At 42.3% G+C, this 19,910-nt stretch overlaps 1 protein-coding gene across 10 annotated transcripts in view; it reads right to left on the bottom strand.

Annotated features, from left to right (window-relative positions):
- PLEKHS1 (pleckstrin homology domain containing S1) overlaps positions 1-19,910 on the bottom strand; it is a 35,817-nt gene that overhangs the window by 13,645 nt on the left and 2,262 nt on the right. For 6 of the 10 annotated variants that reach the window (XM_042960958.1, XM_042960962.1, XM_042960960.1 and 3 more), the window contains 2 exons: positions 17,721-17,840; positions 7,950-7,996 (listed from right to left, as the gene is read on the bottom strand). The exons of 1 other annotated variant lie outside the window; for it this stretch is intronic. In XM_042960958.1, the coding sequence (XP_042816892.1) occupies positions 7,950-7,996; positions 17,721-17,755 (82 nt within the window). In that variant the 5' untranslated portion in view covers positions 17,756-17,840. Of the gene's footprint in view, positions 1-7,949; positions 7,997-9,932; positions 11,946-17,720; positions 17,841-19,910 lie in introns of those variants that run through there. 3 more of the 10 variants (XM_042960964.1, XM_042960961.1, XM_042960967.1) reach the window with 3 other exon arrangements.

Below are 19,910 nucleotides of genomic sequence, written 5' to 3'. Positions count from 1 at the left end.
GAGCATGAACGGGGGAGGGGCAGAGAGAGAGGGAGACACAGAATCCGAAGCAGGCTCCAGGCTCTGAGCCATCAGCCCAGAGCCCGACGCGGGTCTTGAACTCACGGACCGCGAGATCGTGACCTGAGCTGAAGTTGGATGCTTAACTGACTGAGCCACCCAGGCGCCCCAAAAACACCTGCTCTTAAAAATGAGGTGGCAGGGTGGTTACATCAAAAGGTTTCCAAAATGTTAACTGCTTCTCCGTAAGGATTGAAATTTAGAGGGTTTTTGTCCCCTGTATTTTCAAAAATGTCTTCAAGAAATATGTACTACTTTTATTATTTAGAAAAATGTCATGTTATTAAAGTTTTTTTGCTTTCACCTCCAGGCTATAGTTCTAGTTTGCCCATGGTTTTATAAAAGACCGTCTTTACTAAAGAGTTAGAGCTTTTTAATTAAGTGAAAACAGAATCAGGATTAGGTAGCACAACTGATGGGGACATTATGCTAGAATTTAGTATTTCTTTTTTTTTTTTTAACATTTTCTTTTAAAAGTTTATTTATTTAATGGGGTGCCTGGGTGGCTCAGTCGGTTAAGTGTCTGACTCTTGGTTTCAGTTCAGGTCATGATCTCACAGCTTCGTGCGTTTGAGCCCATGATCTCACAGCTTCGTGGGTTCAAGCCCTGCGTCAGGCTCTACACTGACAGTGTGGAGCCTGCTTGGGACTCTCTCTCTCTCTGCCCCTCCGTGATTTGCACTGTCTCTGTCTCTCTCAAAATAAGTAAACTTAAAAGAAAAGGCTTATTTATTTAAGTAATCTCTACACCCAACGTAGGACTCAAACTCATGACCCCAGGATTAAGAGTCAGATGCTGTTCCAATTGTGCCAAAATTACTACATGAATGTAGTAATTCCTAGGCAGCTGTCCTCACTTTGCTTCCTTCCCCTCCTCTGTAGCAACTCTGGCTGCTCCCCACCCCACCCTCCATCCCTTTACATGCACACGTACACACACGGAAAAGGAAACGAAAAACAGAATGAAGCAATATTGCAAAAACAAGTTTTGGCTGGCTCCTTTTTAACATTGTATGGCCATGGACAAAAATCACATATTTATTTACTAAACAAATATTGATAGAGCACCTAGAATCCCTAACTTTCCCTGCTTCCTTATCTGTAAAATGGAGACAATAGTACTGACCACACAGATATGCGGGGAGGACTGAAGGAGTTAATGCATGGAAACCTCTCAGTACTGGGCCTGGCACACAGTAGGGCTGTTATCAACAACAGAGGAAACTTTAGCCTTTATTGTTTGCAGAATAAACCAGTCTCTCATCTGCCTCTAATACAGGTGCTCTTTGGTTGTATTAAATTTAAAAGGTTCAACAGATACAGTATTTTATAAAAATTTGGGCCTAGGAGTCCCTAATAACATCGTATACAATTAGCAGAACCTTAAAGTAAAGTAAGTATCTATGGGTACGTAGCCCAGTTTGTCACTCCCAGGGTGTCTGTCCCCAGTATTCACATCGACTACCAGGACACAAAAACTCTGACGGTGTTTGTTGACCATGGCAATGGTGCTGTATTCTCCAGAACTGAAGCTGAGGAAAATAACCCAGTAAACAATTTGGCTACCTTAATCTGAGTTTACGAAGCCATCGGTACTGAAGCCATCAGTATTCAGCCAATTTACTGGTTAAGGTATGTGAAGTCCAGAAATATTATGCGTCTGCCTCACTGCCCCATTCAAGCAAACTCAGAGGGTATGGTGACAGAAAAACTCTGGCCATGATGACATTGATTGTTAATAAGGGTACTGGGGTTTTTGTCTATAGTAGGATTCTGGGCTTAAAAGTGAGCTACTAGAGACACTTAATGATGAGGTCTTTTCATGCCACCTGGCTTCTGCTTGTATTCCCTGCCTTCATGGAGCTTCCTATCATGTGTGGAAGGTGGGTGATAAACAAGAAACGAAAACAAGCAAGGTAAGTGCCGGTTGTGATACGTGCATTGGAGAGCATGACCAGGGTGATGAGACGGAATAGCCAGGCAGGGAGGCCCCTTGAGGAAGAGGAGTCAGGGGAAACCTTTATGAGGATGAGAAGGAACCAAGCGTGCAAAGAGCCGCGTAGGCAGAGGAAGTAGCATAGTCAAAGGCCCAGGGACAGGAAAGGGGACAGGTGTTCCAGGAAGAGAACAGGAGCACTGAGTGGCTGGAATATAATGAGCCAGTGAGGACTCTAAGAGTGGTCTAAGATGAGGCTAGAGACAAGTTCAGTTGGGCCTGGAAGGCCGTAGGCCAATATAGTGGGTTTGATTTTAAAACCAATGGACAGGACCACCCACTAATTAGCTTTGCCAAACAACAACAACAACAACAACAAAAAACCAGTGGGACAATCTCACCCATCCTCTAGGTCCAGTTTGTAGGAAATACAGAAAACAGAAATATGGTAAACACCATGCCAGAGATGTCTTCAGCAAAATCTAGTCTGTGGGAAACTGATGGGACAGATTTTCAGTATTTTTACCCCTGTATATGCAATTTTTGCCCCTAAACATCTTCCCCTGGATTTCCCATAAACTTCTTTCTCACATCACTCTATCCCCAGGTGCCTTTTATGAAGTGGTGTTACCAACACCTGTCCAGCCTCCCCACCTAGAACCCTCTGAATCCCCTTAACCGCCACCCTTACAGTCTTATGGCCACTCACTGATTAAATCATGCTCACTTTCACTTCCCAAACACCTCTGGGATCTATCCCGATCATTCTGTTCCCACCACTGCTGCCTTCAAGACCTTCATATGTTTCAATGTATTCAAATTCATATGCATTCAAGACCTTCATAGGTTTTTCACTGTACATTGTAGTGTCCAGTTTGACGCCCTAATTCCAGTCTTGACATTTTCAAATCCATCCTTGACATATCCCTGAGAGTAAACACCAAATCTGACTGATTCAGTACTTTGGGCAAGGATGGAATAACAGGGACTGGGTTTACCAGACAAAATATATACAATAGTGGTTTTCAAGACCCTTGGCATGGGCAATAAAGTCACTGATCCCTATGAGATGGGAAACAAACAAGGTGGGCCCTACCACTCCCTTGAGAGAGTTTCCAGGCTATAGCACAGGAAAGGGGAACTGAGGTGGAATTGGGTGAATTCCTGAGTTGAGGAGACAGAGCTAAGGCTTCGGGGGAAATTAAGGCACTAGAGTTCACAGGGACAGAGTGCCAAAGAGGAAAGAGCCGCACACGGAAAGAATCACAGAAACATGCATAAGGTTCTTAAGAATTCAAGAGTATGGAGTAATTATCTTTGGGCTGAGGACTGTTCCAGATCCACCTGACAAATCATAAAAGCTAGCCTTTAAAAAAAAAAAAAAGTTTATTTATTTATTTTTGAGAGAGAGAGGGAGGGAGAGAGAGTGTGCATGCACGAGAAGGGGAGGGGCAGAGAGAGAGAGAGGGAGACAGAGAATCCCAAGCAGGCTTCAAGCTGCCAGCGCAGAGCTGGACATGGGGCTCGGACTCATGAACCGTGAGATTATGACCTGAGCCGAAATTAAGAGTCAGATGCTTAACCGACTGAGCCACCCAGGTGCCCTAAAAGCAGGTCTTAAAAGGATCAAATTGTTTCCAAAAAACTTAACTGCATCCCAGAATAAAGCTCAAGATTTGTAGAAATACAAAAATAGGCAGCACCCAGCAAGGTAAAAATTTCGATGTCTGGCAACCAGTTGAAGACTACCAAATATGCAAAGAGGCAGGAAACCATGACCCATAATTAGGAACATTACCGAAATGGACCTAGAACTGACACAGACGTTCGAATTGGCAGAGAAAGTTGTAAAAACAGTTATTATTACTGTATTTAATATATTCCAGGAGTTAGGTAGAGATACAGATGATATAAGAAAGATCTAAAGTGAACTTCAAAAGATGAAAACCACAATGTCTCAGAAACAAACAAACAAACACACTGAATAGGAGTAACAGCAGATTAGTGCACATGAAGACAAAGTAAGAGAACTATCAACACAGATGCAGAGAGAAAAAAGAATAAAAAAAATGTTAAAAGAGCACCAATGCACAGTGGGACAATTTCTTTATCTTTTTAACTTTATTTCTTTTGAGAGAGAGAGACTGCATTCTTATGAGTGAGCAGGGGAGGGGCAGAGGGAGAGAGGAAGAGAGAGAGGCGGAGAGAGAGAGACAGAGAGAGAGAGAGAGAAAATCCCAAGCAGGTTCCATGCTGTCAATGCACAACCTGATGCGGGGCTCGATCCCACCATCTGTGAGATCACGACCTGAACCGAAATCAAGAGTCAAATGCTTAACCCACTGAGCCACACAGGTGCCTCACTGTGGGACAATTTCAAGTGACCTACTATACAAGTAATGAAATCCCTAAGCGGGTAGGGATACAGAAAACATATTTAAAGAAATAATGCTGAAAAGTGTGTAAATTTAAAGAAAACTATAAACCCAGAGATCCAAGCAGGTCAGGAACCCTAAACACAAGGTACATGAAAAAAACTCTACTAAGGCATGTTGTGATCAAATTGTTCAAAACTAGTGATAAAGAAAATAACCTTAAAATCAGCCAGAAGGAAGAAAAATATGTATGCAGAAGGAAAAAAAAAAAAACATGCGAAAGACATTAGATTTCTCATCAGAAATAATGTGAGCAAAAAAACAGTGGAGCAGATATTTAAAGTACTGAAAGAAAAACACTATCATTCTAGAATTCTATATGCAGCAAAAATATCTTTGAAAAATAAAAGCAACTTCAGGGCACCTGGGTGGCCCAGTCAATTGAGTGTCCTACTTCAGCTCAGGTCATGATCTCACGTTTGTGGGTTTGAGCCCCGCATTGGGCTCTGTGCTGACAGCTCAGAGCCTGGAGCCTGCTTCAGATTCTGTGTCTCCCTCTCTCTCTGCTCCTCCCCTGCTCACGCTGTCTCTCTTTGTCTCTCAAAAAATAAAATAAAATGTTTAAAAAATAAAAAAAATAATAAAGGCAATTTCAAGACATTTTTCAGATAATACAAAAGCTAAAGAGATCCATAAACAGGAGGCCTATACTATAAGAAAGCTTAAAGGAAGCCCTCTGGGTGGAAAGAAATGATACCAGATGCAAATCTGAATTTATATGAATGAATGAACAATGCTGAATGATAACTGCAAAGGTAAATATACGAATTTTGTTTTTGTATTAATTAAAACATTTAAAAATTCAACCGACTGTTCAAACAAAATACTAACAACATACTGTGAAGATTATAACATAATGTGGAAGTAAAATGCAGTTTCATTAAGTAAAAGACATTAAGCCCAGGAGGGGAAAATGGAAGTATACTTTTATAAAATTCTTATATTATATGTGATTTGGTATAATATCATTTGTAGTAAGATATACTGTGATACATTAAAGATATATACTATATGCCCTAGTGGGACCACTAAAATAACAAAACAGTTACAATTAATAAGACAAGAAAGGAGATAAATAGTATCATAAAAATACTCAATTAATTCAAAAAACAATGAAAAAGAGGGAAAAGGTGAACAAAGAAAAAATGAGACAAATAGAAAACAATGCTATGATAGACTCAAACCCAATCACATCAATATTCACATTAAGTGTAAATGGTCTAGAAAATTCAATTAAAAGGGTGAGACTGTCAGATTGGGTAAGAAAGCAAGACCCAACTGCATGGTACTCACAAGAAACACATTTTAAATATAAAGACACATGGGGTGCCTGGGTGGCTCAGTTGGTTAAATGTCTGAATCTTGATTTTGGCTCAGGTCGAGATCTCATGCTTCATGGGAGTGGACTCGAGCCCCACATCTGAGCTGTGTGTTGACAGTACAGACACTGCTTGGGATTCTCTCTATCTCTCTCTCTGTGCCCCTCCCTGCTTGTGCACTTTCTCTCTCTCTCTCTCAAAATAAATAAATAAATAAACATTAAAAAAACAAATACAAAGACACAAATAGGTTATAAGTAAAAGGTCAGGAAAAGGATATACCATGCCAACAGCAGTCAAAACAAAGCTGGACTGGCTATAGTAAGATCAGATTGCATAGCAAAATAGTATTACCAGGGATAAATGTCTTTTTATAATGATAAAGGGGTCAATTAACCAAAAGGACATAATAATCCTACACAATTATGTGCCTAATAAAAGACTTTCAACATACTTGAGGCAAAAACTGCTAGAACTGCACAGAGAAATAGAGAAATCCACAATTATAGTCAGAGATTTCAGTACCCCTCTCTCCATAACTGATAGAAAAAATAAGCAGAAAATCATAAAGATTTAGTGGACTTGAACAACACTATCAATAACAAATTTGACCTGATTGATATTTATAGAACACTCAGCAACAGCACAGTGCACACCTTTCTCAAGGGCACATGCAACATTTTCCAAGACAGATCATGTTCTGGGCCATAAAACCAGTCTCAATAAATCTGAAAGGATCCAAGGTTTACAAAGTATATGTTCAGGACATAATGGAATCAAACTGAAAATCAATAACAGAAAACTTTTGGGAGTGATGAAGATTATCTTGATTGTCGTAATGGTTTCCAAGGCATATACACATATCAAAACTTAACAAATTGTACATTTTAAATATGTGAAATTTATTGTATGTCATTTTTACTGTAAACAGCTATTTCAGGGGTGTCTGAATGGCTCTGTCAATTAAGCATCCGACTCCTGATTTTGGCTTAAGTCATGATCTCATGGTTTGTGAGGTCGAGCCCCAAGTTGGGCTCTGTACTGACAGTGTGAAGCCTGCTTGGGATCATCTCTCTCCCTCTCCCTCTGCCCCTCCCCACCCTCCTCTCTCTCTCTCTCTCAAAATAAATAAATAAATAAATAAATAAATAAATAAATAAATAAATAATAGACATTAAAGGAAAAAGGCTATTTCAAAAAATAGGACCAGTCTAAAATGCAAATCTAATGATGCCATTCTCTTGTTCAAGGATTGGTGGTCTAATGAGGTCAAGGTCTGGTACAATATAGTGCCATATTTCCACAGCCTCATCCTTTACTCTCTCTCCACTGTCCTACTTTATATCCACATTGCCCTCTGATACATCCTGCCTCTAATCCACTCATTGCTTTGTTCATGCCATCCCTCTGTGCCGAGATGTGCTCTTTACCAATCTCTCTTTAAACCCTATACAACTTTTAGGGTCCAAATGCCTTCTCATAAAACCTCTCCAGATTCCCAAAACTACTTGTATGCCCTTTCTTTTTCAGATTCCCATGTTTCACACTCACTTTCATGATTCCTATCATATCCCGATTGTTTGTGCTTATCTTAGCTTCTCAGCACAGTTACTCACATGTGTTTATCTTAACTTCCCAACAACACTTATAAACTCATTGAGAGCAATGACTCTATTACTTACTCTGTATATCCTCTATAATATGAAGCACAGTGACTTACTAATGATAGGTGCTTTGATCATTTGATTTCTAAATTATTTCATCCTAAATCAGCTTTTCTAACTAGCCACCTGCAATGAACTGTGTAAACATGAACAAGGACCTTTGAATAATACACCTCGAGCTACCCCTATAATAACAATTTAGGCAGTTTCTCCAAGGGAGAATTTCCTATTAAATTATGAAATATTCTTCAGTCTCTTCTGGGCTATAGTTTGTTTCGGCACCATCTCCAAGCAACAGATGGAACATCTGGTTAATGAAAGTCAAAAAATGTCAAATTTCTAGATAGGTGAGCACTTACACAATAATTAGCTGAACACAGCAGCTTCTACTACACTATCCATACCATGAATCATTGTCCCAGAATGCCACCCATTATCCTCACTAAAACTATCTCCTGTATCCTGGGTAGCTTGATGAGAATTGTTTGTCATTTTCAATAAAGTTTTTCCTTAAGAGAGTATATTCCTTGGGTACCTGGACTCTTCTGAGGTTTGGGTTCCATTATGGCTGTCTGTTCTCCTCTGTCAAAAGGAAGAGTTAAATAAATGTCGGTTAGTCCTCAAACAACAGCGTGCTTCACTGATTAACCACTCAAACATCCAGTGTCAGGATGGTGCCCAGGAATGCTGCTGAGATGGGTTATCAGCCCCCCACTTTCCATTCTGTTCCCAAAGCTGATAGTAGCCACAGTTACAAGGATATATCCAAGCTGCTTGTGCTCACCAAGTGGACAGGTCTGTGGAGGGGTTGCTAGCATGACTGAAGGGACCATGTTCCCTGGGCCTTCTCTGCTCCTGCTCCATAAGTGACTCTGACAACAAAGTCCATGGGGGAAGCAGCACGGAGGAGAAGAGACAAGAACAGGGCAGAAGGCAGGATGCTATGGACCAAATGCAGCTGAGAAAGCATTTCTAGCCAAGAGGAAGCATAAGATAAGTGCTTCTCCATGCCAGGAACTTGCTTTCTCCAGGGGAAAACCAAAGAGCAGGGACCCTGTTCTTCAACTGCCACAGGTGTCTGCCTGACTCTGGGGACTGAGGTCCACGTGGTGAAACTGACTCTGAGAGGTGGAGCCCTGTCCTGGGCAGCCAAGCTGGTGATCCCTTGACCAACGTGGGGCCGTGAGAGAAGGGGATTCTACAGGGTAAAGGGCCTCAGGGCAGGTGAGATCTTCGAAACCAGGGATGTGTCGGTGATCAGTTCTTACCTTGAATTAGTAAGACTTTCAAAACAGAAGAAAGCATTGAGCACTTCAGTGCCTGGGCAGTGCCGGTAAAATGGGAGGGAAGCAAAGGGCCCTTGATACATATTTTGCGTATTATATATAACATATAACACTCAAATATGTGTTAACTGACTTTTTATGTTATCAGTAAGGCTTTTGGTTAATAGTAGGCTATTTGTGGTTAAGTTTTGGGGGAGTCAAAAGTTATATGTGGATTTTTTACTGCATGGGGGGTCATCACCTCTAACCCCCATGTTGTTCAAGATTCGAGTGTATATGTATATAAATACTGGATTTCATACATAATATATTTCATATTATATATATTAAAACCAGTATATGTATACATATGTGAAATCCATTATATATATGAAACCTATTATATAAATTTTGCTCACATAAGCAAAATAAGCCTAAGCTTATGTTATATAAACAAAATTATACACTAAATATGAAATTGCATTCAATTTCATATGTATTTTTATATATAAAACATATAGATTTCACATATGTTTTTATCTATAATACTATAAAGCTTATACTAGTTTTATAATGGTACAATACCCATTTTACAGATAGAGAAACTGTTATCAGAGAGACTAAGCAATTTGCCTTTGATCTCATAATTAAAAAGAAACAGATCCAGAATTCTAACTTGAGAGTTGCTGTCTGAACCACTTTGCTTCTCTTTCTCTTTAAAAAAAGAGAATTTGGGCACCTGGGTGGCTCAGTTGGCTGAGTGTCCAACTCTTGATTTCAGCTCAGGCCATGATCCCAGGGTGGTGAGATCAAGCTCTGTGTCGGGCACGGAGCCTGCTTGAGATTTTCTCTCTCTCTCCCTCTGCCCCTTCGCCCTGCTTGTGCACTCTCTCTCTCTCTCTCTCAAGTAAAATAAAATAAAATAAAATAAAATAAAATAAAATAAAATAATTAAACCTTTTTGTAGTTCTGGTTGCATTTCTTGTCATTACCCCAGAACAAAAAAGCCTTTCAGATTTATCTCTTTGATCCCATTCAAGAGAATCTACACCCACTATCATTGTCTATAACCTGTTCATTTTAATGTCACCTGGGATATGATGAATGTGATATCAAGAGGTCCTATTTCCTTCTGACTATCCAATCCAAGAAAGTTATGAACCAAGAGCCCATAACAGCAGTTTTGCTCAGTTAATATTTCAGATTTCCAGAAGCCTTGAGAACCTAAAACATTCAAACCAAGCAATACTTACAGGCAGCCAGCCGGTCGCTGGTCAGTTCTCAGCAAAGTACCCTGTCCCTGGGTCTCCTGTTCACTCTGAGCTCTGAGTGGCAAGGTGAAAATTAAATACAAGCTGCTTGAAATGTGAACCAACAGGAAGTTCCTAAACTATCTTAGGACAGATTTTACTCTTGCCCGAAGCTAAAAGGGAAGCTATTGTCCGAGGGGAAGTCCTGGGCTTTCAGTCTTTTTGTGGCTTGGCACAGAACTGCTCTTGGCATTCCAGCTGTCTAGCATCAAAAAATAAAAGCAAACAAAGAAAAAAAATTCCCACTAGCCGTTGTCTTTAGTCACAATGATTCTTATTGAGAACAACCTCAGCCTTGCCTTGACCTCCTGCAGTCATTACTACTGAAATAATCCTTTTGCTTCCCACCAATCCATTTCCTCCCAACATCCTCCTGGGGAAAGTAGGAAGGATTCCTTTGTGCCAGATGAGGAAACGAAAGCCTGCCTTCTCCAGCACAGTTGCACACACCAACAATCTCCAGGATGATCTGCTTCTTCATCTATAAGAGAGTTGTCATCAACAGGGTGGAACTAGATAGGCTGTCTTGTACAGCCACCCAATAAGTCTTAAAAATAAGAGTTTTACTCACAAGAGGGAATGGCAGTCAAGCCTTGTTGAAATCCTCTCTTCCTTTTGCTTCCAAATTACTCTTCCCATTTGGTTCCCTTCTGCTCTCATCTATTAGCTTTGTCTCTTTGTTTGTTTCTCTACCTGCACGCAGTCCATTCATTTCAGAATTCCCAGAGCACCTTCCGTGTATATTTCCCCACTCTACAAGTATTTCTTGATGCTGGGAGAGTTGAGAGCCTCTTGAGATGGGTGATCTTGAATTTGCCAAGAGACCTGTCTGACGGATGTATGGTTTTCTCTAGTGGCATTTGGCTATTCAGGAGAAGAATGGGAGAGTTGGGGAGTAAGCTTTGTTTCAAGTTAATGCTTTTTTTTTTTTTTTTTTTTTTTTTTTTTTTTTTTTTTATGCCAGGGAGATATCACAGATAGATGAAGGAGCAAAGGAAGTTAAGATATTTGTGAAAGACTGCCCCAAATGATGAACCATGGTATCAGAGGGACATACGGAGGAAAGAGACTAGAAGGGGACTCCTAGGGAGGAAGCATTGATGAACTTGAAGAAAGATGGAACCAGTTGGCTAGAAAGGTAGGAGGTGCTGCTTGGAGACAGAATGATTGACTGATTACCTTAAAAATAGAGCAGTTGCAGAGAGTGGGTGGCTTTGTGATAGTGTAGACAAAAGGTCATTGGTAATGAGGAAGGCAAGGAACTGAGAGGCAAGGGTGTTTGGTCATCCCCATGGACAGTTTATCCTTTTGGAAACTCTCTAAAGATTTTTGAAATATGAGAAACAGAATAAACGTAATCATTTCCACTCATCTCTCCCAACATATATACACAACAGTGTCGATTTTTATACTTGGATTCGTTTGTAAAAGCAATAGCAGACACACATGTCAAAGGAGGACCCTGGAATCCATAGAAGATTGTAGTCAGAATCCTCTTTATTTCAAAAGAATATTTAGGTCCAGTTTCTGGGGACTAGGGGATCTACAATAGGTGATAGAGAATGGCCCAAAGATTGTAGGTGAGGGAGACAGCTAATAAGACCACCACTAGGGCCAGAGGAGGGAAGATGGGGGTTTCTTTTTCCTTCCTTTCCTTTCCCCTTATTGCCCTGAATCCTTATAGTACCCACCTGGTTGGCACTGGAGCAATGGGATCAGGGTTGGTAGGGAAAGAGCGGCAATGTAGTTCATAATAGGAAGAGAGAGAGACAAGCAAAGTAGGAAGGAGACCCCCAAAGGTGGGCACCCCCCATAGAGCTTCTTTCCCAAAGCCCATCTCAGCATAGGGTGTGATGCAAATCCCAGCACCCAGCGTTTCCTAGATCCCCCCCGCTGGTCAGCAATGGGGCTTCCCTGCTTCTCAGTTTATTGGTACTTCAATCTCATTTCTTAAAAAAGTTTCTTTCTATGTGTGCTCATTTTCGAGAGAGAGAGGCAGAGTGAGAGCAGGGGAGGGGCAGAGAGAGAGGGAGACACAGAATCTGAAGCAGGTTCCAGGCTCTGAGTGGGGCTCAAACTCATGAACCATAACACCATGACCTGAGCCAAAGCTGGACACTTAACCAGCTGAGCCACCCAGGTGCCCCTGCACTTCAATTTCTATTGTAATAGAAGTAACTCTCTTTAATTTCTGGGCCTGGAGAGGAAAAAGCATGATCCATATGGATTTCGAATACATCATGAATTTGAAAAATCAGGCAAAAACTCATAACATCAGAATTTAGCATGATTTCATTCTTCTGCCTTTTGTCCTGGGAGGTGTGTGTGTGTGTGTGTGTGTGTGTGTGTGTGTGTGTGTGTTTAAATGCTTTTATTGCTTTCACTTCCTGTTTAAGCTGAAAGCAGTTAATAAGAAAGAACGCTTTATTTCAGCATTTATTGGTACCAATTGGATAGCAAGCACTCCTGGGGATAAAAGAAGAATTAAACACAGACTTTGTTCTTAGTGACCTTATAAGCTAATATGGGAGATAAGTGACATAAGGAAACAAGCAGAGTGCTAGTCAGTCCTACCAGGGAAGAGCACACTCCAAGGATTTATGGAAGAGAGTTATTGAAGGGACGGTCTACAGAGGTGTTGGCTGCATTAAGAGACCCAGCAAGGCATGATGAAGCATTCAGTGTCTAGCAATAGTGGGAAACCTTTACCACCTCCAGGTCTGCGGGGATAAGAAGAGAGGGGGCAGTGTTTCCAGATTCTGATGAGAGTAGTAGCTGTGGGTGAGGTGCCATGACATGGGAGCAGTGGTTGTAGGAAGGGGAACGTGGCCACTGTCAAAACCACGGCCCTCATGGAGAGAGCAGAGGTGGGTGGGGATGGGGTAGGATGGGGGAGATGCCAGCAAAAGAGAGTAGAAAAGAACAGTCAGAGAAGTACATGACAACACAAAACCATGTGGTATCTGGGAGTGGAAGCAAATGCTTTGAGCGGAGAGAGGGGTCCCCTACGTCACTTGCTGCCAAGAGGGTGAGCAAGGGGAGAACTGAGAACTGGTCACTGGATTTGGCAAGATGGAGGGCACGATCTTGGCAAGAGCTATTTTCGTGCCGCGGTGTAGAATAGAAAATCTGATGGGAGTGGGTTACAAAAGAGAAATGGCCCATCTGCTGGGGTGAACAGAGCAGAAAAGAGTGGAAAATAGTGGAGAGTCAAGTGGAGATGATCCAGGAGGAATCCAAAATGATGAATATGAAGTGGTGAATGGTGTCAGAGCAACGGAGATCAAGAGTCATGGGAATTCAGAGAAAGGAGCTGTTCTTCCAAAGACGGAAGATGATGAGACCAAAAGGGAGATCTTGTGGAGAAGGTGGCACCTCATCTGGGCCTTGAAGCCTTCCTACCCTCCCACTGCCTCCTAATTATCCCTGGGGTGCACATGATTCTTAGATAGCAGACACTCTCTGGATCCCAGCCTTGGCCTCAGCCACTGGTTCAGAGGCAGAAGTAACCTGCCTCATGAGTGGGATGCTGGGTCAAAGGCTCCCTTTCTTTCTCTGGATAGTGCAATGTGTGGACGGAAGACCGTTTTGCTTCCTTGAGGGACGCGAACCAAAAATAAATAAATAAATTAAAAGACAGGATAAGGAAAGGGCAGAGCTGAAAGAATTACAGAGATGCAGAGCTTCTGTCTGGATGACTGGCAAACTTAGGGTCAAACCATGCTTGAATTCCATCCTTCCTCTGGACTCACTGATTAGGAGGAAGTGATATTCCCTTGACTATTTAAGTCAATTTACATTAAATTGTCTTGTGCAAATGGAAATCATTTTGATTGAGAGATGTTATGATTTGAACACTAGGAACTGGCCCAGGGATAGATGTGGGAGGGAATTTGGAAGGAGAAAATGATAAAAAAGAAGGCAACTCAGCATAGTACAGTATTCTCGACATAGTTTTTTTGTGTTCTTTTTAAGATGTTTATGTATTTATTTTGAGGGGGGGGGGAATAGAGAGTGAGCAGGGGAGGGGCAGAAGAGAAGGGGAGGGAATCCCAAGCAGGCTCTGCACTGTCAGCATGGAGCCTGACATGGGGCCTGAAATAGTGACCTGAGCCAAAACCAAGAGTCGGATGCTTAATCAACTGAGCCCCTCAAGTGCCCCAGCACTGCATAGCATTTTTGAGCATGGAGTCAGACTTCCCGGGTTCATTGCTATGCTCTGTGATCTTGGAGAAGTCATTTAACCTCTCTATGCCTCAGTCTCCTCGTCTCTAAAGTGAGAATAATAATAGTACTTACTTGATAGAGTGGTTATAGGAATTAAATGAGCAGATGGTTGTAAAGAATTTACAATAGTGCTCAGAAGGTAGTAAGTTCTTTACAAATCTTTGTCAAATAAATTAATGGCATTGTGTCTGCAATTTGCAACTGAGATTATGCATAATCCCCACCTCTAATGAGAGGGGCTGGGCTCCCTGATTTTGAAGACTCTCCCAAAGTACTCTACATAGTGACAGGGTCACTGCAGGCCATTCTTTCTATGTTTCATATGAATAAGTAGAGGCCCCAGGAGGCTCAGAAATCATCTAAGAGAGAACTTAGTAATAAACATCATGATAGAGCCAAACCCCACCAGATCCAGAATTAGGACACCACATTTATCCTTCTGGTCTGCTTCCATTCATTAGGAGCCCTTGGAGTTGTCCTCTTTCTCTTTCTGGGGTAACAAGATGACCTTCAGGTACTCAACAGCCCTAATAGTCTGTGGGTCTCGTAATACCACCTTAAATGATTCTGTAGTTTACCATTTACAAAGCATTTGCAGTGTCTCCTTCTGGACACACAAAAACCTTTTGAGGGACGCAAGGCAGATATTATATTATTTTTCCTGTTTCACAACCAAGAAGGGAAGCTGGTTGATAAAAGGCTTGATATCAGATAAGTTACCACTAAGGGTCACTGGAGCTGAAGCCCACTGAGAAACTCGGGGAGCCAGCATACCCCCTGCCTGTTATCTCATCCGGGGGGAGGGAATTGGGGTATTTATACACCGACTCCTGTCAATCACCGGGGGACATTAATTTCGGGCACTTCTGGCCTGTCGTACATGTAGCAAAGTGGGCTCAGGAGACCAGAGGGACTCCTCAGGCAAAGGCCTGTGGCTGTTGGCACTTGAGAGCAGGCCACTGCCCTGAAGTGATGAAAATGAGGGATAGGGGTGACCACCATCAACATGCCCTGGTTTCCTTTCCAAGATGCTCTGGGCACCTTTCTGTGCAAGCAGGCCTGGGAAAGGTGGTGTTTCAGTTAGGCACCTTGCTCTTTTGACCTCCATCAGGGTTTTTTGAGGATAAGGAAGTAGTGATAAGGCTAAATAATGATCCCCCCCAAGATGTCTGCATCCTACTCCCGGGAGTCTATGAATACGTTACCTTACGTTACCTTGCATGCAGGTGTAAGTTAAAGATCTTGAAATGGAAAGATTATCCTGGTTTAGCCAGAGGGGCCTGATGTGATCACAAGGGTCCTTAGAGGAGGGAGGCGTTTGGTTACAGGAGAGAGAAAATTCTACATTCCTGGGTTGAACATAGTGAAAGGGACCAAGGGAGAAGGAATGTGGGCAGCCTCTAGATGCTGGAAAAAGCAAGGAAATAGATTCTCCCCTGAAATCCTCAGAAGGATCACAGTTCTACCAACACCTGGATTTTAGATTTCTGACCTCTGTAACTCTAAGAGAACCAACTGGTGCTGTTTTAAGTGACTGAATGTGCACTCATTTGTTCCTGCAGCCATTGAGAACTAATAGAGGGAGAATGGGGATTGGGGGGGTTCGTGGAAGGGTCCACCTCAGCTGTCTGATAGGTAGCTCACGCAGCTTGTGCAAAACACCAATGTTGATTTCACTGCTTGCACCCTTCCTACCAAATGTGTTACCCATCTTGGGAATTGGCACCATTTATGTACCTACTTGTGCCATAAACCTGGGGGGCATCCTCAGTTTCTAGCTTTCTCTCACAATCTCACTTCAAATCTGTCGGCAACTCCTGCTGGCTCTACCTCCAAAATAAAGTCCACATCCGACCACTTTCATAACCTCCATGGCCGCTCCAACCCGCCATCATCCCACCTAACCTAGGCAATGACAGCAACAGCTTCCCACCTGGGCTCCCTTCTTCCACTCTTTCCCTCTGTTGTGTCTTTCACAACGGTTCATCAGATCCTACCACTTCCCTGCTCAAATTCCTCCAATGGCTTCCATCCCACTGCATTAGCACGAGATCCAAGGTGCTCACCTTGATCGAAAGCCCCTACATGATCTGGCCCTGTCTGCCTTTCATCCTTATTTCCCAGCACCCTGCTCTGCAGCACTGGCTTTCTTGATGTTTCTTAAACAGGGCCAGGTGGTAGCTGCCTCAGGGCCTTTGCACTTGCTGCTTGTTCTGCTTAAAACCCTTTTTCACATATCCACATGGTGCACCCCTCACTCTAATTCAAGCTTCTGCTCAGATGTAGGCATTAGAAAGGGGCTTTCTCAGCCTTCCACCTAACTTAACTTGCCCTCTGCCCACTCCGCCATTCCTGAGCTCCTTATCCTCCTATATCTTTCCGTATACCCTCTTCTCACTTTCTGAAATTATATGAACTGTCTTTTCTACTGAAATATAAATTCCACGAGGACCAAGACGGTTTTATTACCTGTTCTATACCAATGCCAAGAACAGTGCTCAGCACATAGCTCAATAAATATTTGTTGATTGAAAATACACACTTCCCGTTAGGTGACTGTCATGGCTAATCAAAGACAAGTGGTGGCTTCTCATGTAGGTGTCACTTACTCAGCACATGAATTCCTACATTTTTACATAACCACCCACACCTTCTAAATCTTTGTGCCTGAAAGAGAAATTGGTCCTCAGCTACCACAAGTCCTGTCATAAGTTAGAAGAAAAATTGTGAGCCATCTGTGACTTCACGGAAAGTACAACCCTCCAACACAGTTCTTTTCAATCACAAACGGATCCTTTGGCCCTCCCAAATGAGAGGGACCACTGTCCCCACTGGGTGTGTGGCTGTTAGGTGCTGCTTGATTAAATATAGAAAATTCCCGCCTGCTTTTCTTATTTAACCCACTCCCTTTCACTCACATTCAAACCTCCTGGCTTCAAAAATTTGCCCTGGGTATTTATATTATTTTAAAACATTAAAAAAAGAATTTTAAAAAGCAGATGGAATAAATCTTATCGTCACAAATTCCCTCCTCCCTTGTTCTTCTTCTTTTTCTTTTTTTCCCCTCCCCTTCTTACATCCAACCTCACTAAGGGGTGTTAACTATCCCTCCCTGGGACCCCAGGGCCCAAGGTGTCTCACCTGTTCAACGTCCCTTTTATAGGTGTATTCTACCACTGGTCTGCAAGCTCAGCTACAAAATGGAATCACATGGAGAGGTTTAACGACACTGGTCCCGGCCCCACTCTCAGAGGTCCTGACTCACTTGGTCTAGGTGCTCCCTGGGGACCGGAAAAGCACTCCAGGTAAGTCTCAGTGCAGCCACAGTTGACCAGCGTCACGTCTAGTCCCTCTCGTTGGGGTCCTTTGAGGCTCCCCTTCTGAATACACTCCCCAAACTCCTCGGAATTTTCCATACATCTCCTGAAATTCACAAAGACCCAGCTCTTGCTTGATGACTCAGTGTTTTCATAACAACGCCCACTGAAAGAAATGTCTCCTTACTTGATGTTATAGTTCTTTGGAGTTTGCAAAGCCATTTCCCACACATTATTTCTCTGACTCCTCTCAACGTGAGGTGGGAATTCAGGGCCAAGATGAGGTGAGGACAGCCAGAGCAGCTGCCTGCGAAGTTAGGGCCAGGGCGGCCACATGGAGCAAAACAAACAAACAAACAAACAACAAAAAACCAAAACAGTAACAACAAAATGAAACAGAACAAAAACAATTAAAAAAAAAAAAAAAAAAACACCTCTCAGAAACAGGATTCCCAGTTACATTGGAATTTCAATTAAGCAATAATTTTTTTAAGTTTTTTTTTTTTACTTTTTAATGTTTTAATTTAAGTTTTGGGAGACACACACAGAGCGTGAGCAGGGGAGGGGCAGAGAGAGAGGGAGACAGAATCCGATGCAGGCTCCAGGCTCTGAGCTGTCAGCACAGAGCCTGATGCAGGCCTTGAACCCACGAATGTGAGATCATGACCTGAGCCAAAGTCGGACGCTCAACCAACCCAGAGACCCAGGTGCCCCAGCAATAATTTTTTGTTAACGTAAGTATGTTCCATGCAATATTTGGGATATACTTATCCCCCAAAAATGTTTGAAATTCTAACTTAACTGGGCACCCTGTATTTTCCTGGGCATCTGTATACCCTGAAGCTTTGGCTTGAGGCTATAACACTCTCTTGCCTTCCTGTGATCTTTTAGCAACTTGCCAGCTTGAGCTCCTGCCCATGTCCCTCCTCTCTTCTGCATGGGTAGCCATTATTCTCAAAAGAGGCTCTTTTGGATATTAGGATCCACTTGTGCTTCCTTTTTTCCCACCTTTCCCTCTCTTCTTTCTGTGGCCTAAATTATTTATAAGTTCACACTGGTTTAAAAAACACCATCAAACATTTATTCAGGAGTTTCTGTGTGCCAGGCATTGTGCTAAGTGTTTTGTATTCATTATTTCATTTACTCCTTACAGGCTCTACCTACATAGGACTATTTCCATTTTAAGATGGAGAAACAAGGCTTATGGAGGTTGAGAGATTCTTCAAGGTCATTCGACTTGGAAGTGACAAAGCAAGGATTTGAACAGGGCTGTCGGGAGTCCAGAGCCTTTGTTCTTAACTAGCATGCTAGGAAAACAAGGTGGTACTAAGAGTTTGTGGCTTTGCTAGTCAAGTCGTCTAGCTTGCTCTGTTTAGCTTCCTGAAGCTCCTTGGGGTTCGGAAACCACTGGATAGACCTCTTCTGTGCCATCTGGGTGGCCTGAGAGATTAATGGTTGACAATACAGCAATCCATAAGATGAATATACATTTTTGGAAACCTTATTTTTAACCCTGAGGGAAAGAAGTGTCAAGGCTTTTGAAGAAAGACTTTAGCAGCCAAGTAAACACTAAATCAACCCAGGGACAATGTTCTTTAAACACATTGGCTGAGGCTAAGGGGCAAATAGTTTATACTGATTCTGGGTAGCTGGCCACAAATGTGATGTGTCAGAAAGGCTTTTTTTTTTTTTTTTTTTTTTCCAAGTGTTCTGTATCTTTTTTGGTATAAGCTGCCCCTGTGCTTTAGCAGTCTGTAAATATTTGTGCGATTAACGTATGCTGGCAAATGTCTCAAGAGGAAAGCAGGCTTCATAGTGCTCAGCAGAATTGCAATTAGCAATGCAAAAGAAAAAGAATTTGTCTCTTTCATCTCAGTGCTTAAAAACCTGTCAGCATTCAATACAGCTGGAAGCTTCAGAAAAGATAATTTGCAAAAGCTGATTTTCCTAAGCTTTTAAGAGTTAGCCCTTTACCCTGGTATGAAAAAAACATTCACTTGAAAATTGGTTTTTTTTCCCTTCCCTACTTAACACTAATTTATTAGAATACTGTATTCTAATGTATTCATAATGAAAGGTGTTGTAGAGGGAAGTTCCTTTAAACATGTTAGTAATGTTGTCAAAGGGAGTGTTTTGCATTGTGGTACCCATGAAGTACCAGAGGAGGGAAAACATGGGTGGCCTATCTTCTTTAGAAATGATTGCCTGAGTGATTGGAGAGGAAGAAGAAAGAAGTGTGCCTGCTGAAAGCAGCTGGAGAAGCAGTGCACCTGGACCCATCCACTGCAAGCCGTCTGCCATCTGCTCCTTCCTGACATGTCATGGGCTTCCTCTAAAAGTTGCCATGGCCTTGAGGCTCCTGTACAGCCTCTGAAGT

Source organism: Panthera tigris, chromosome D2 (genome assembly GCF_018350195.1).
Source record: "Panthera tigris isolate Pti1 chromosome D2, P.tigris_Pti1_mat1.1, whole genome shotgun sequence".
NCBI lineage: Eukaryota > Metazoa > Chordata > Mammalia > Carnivora > Felidae > Panthera > Panthera tigris.
This window is presented reverse-complemented; position numbering and strand designations above follow the sequence as displayed.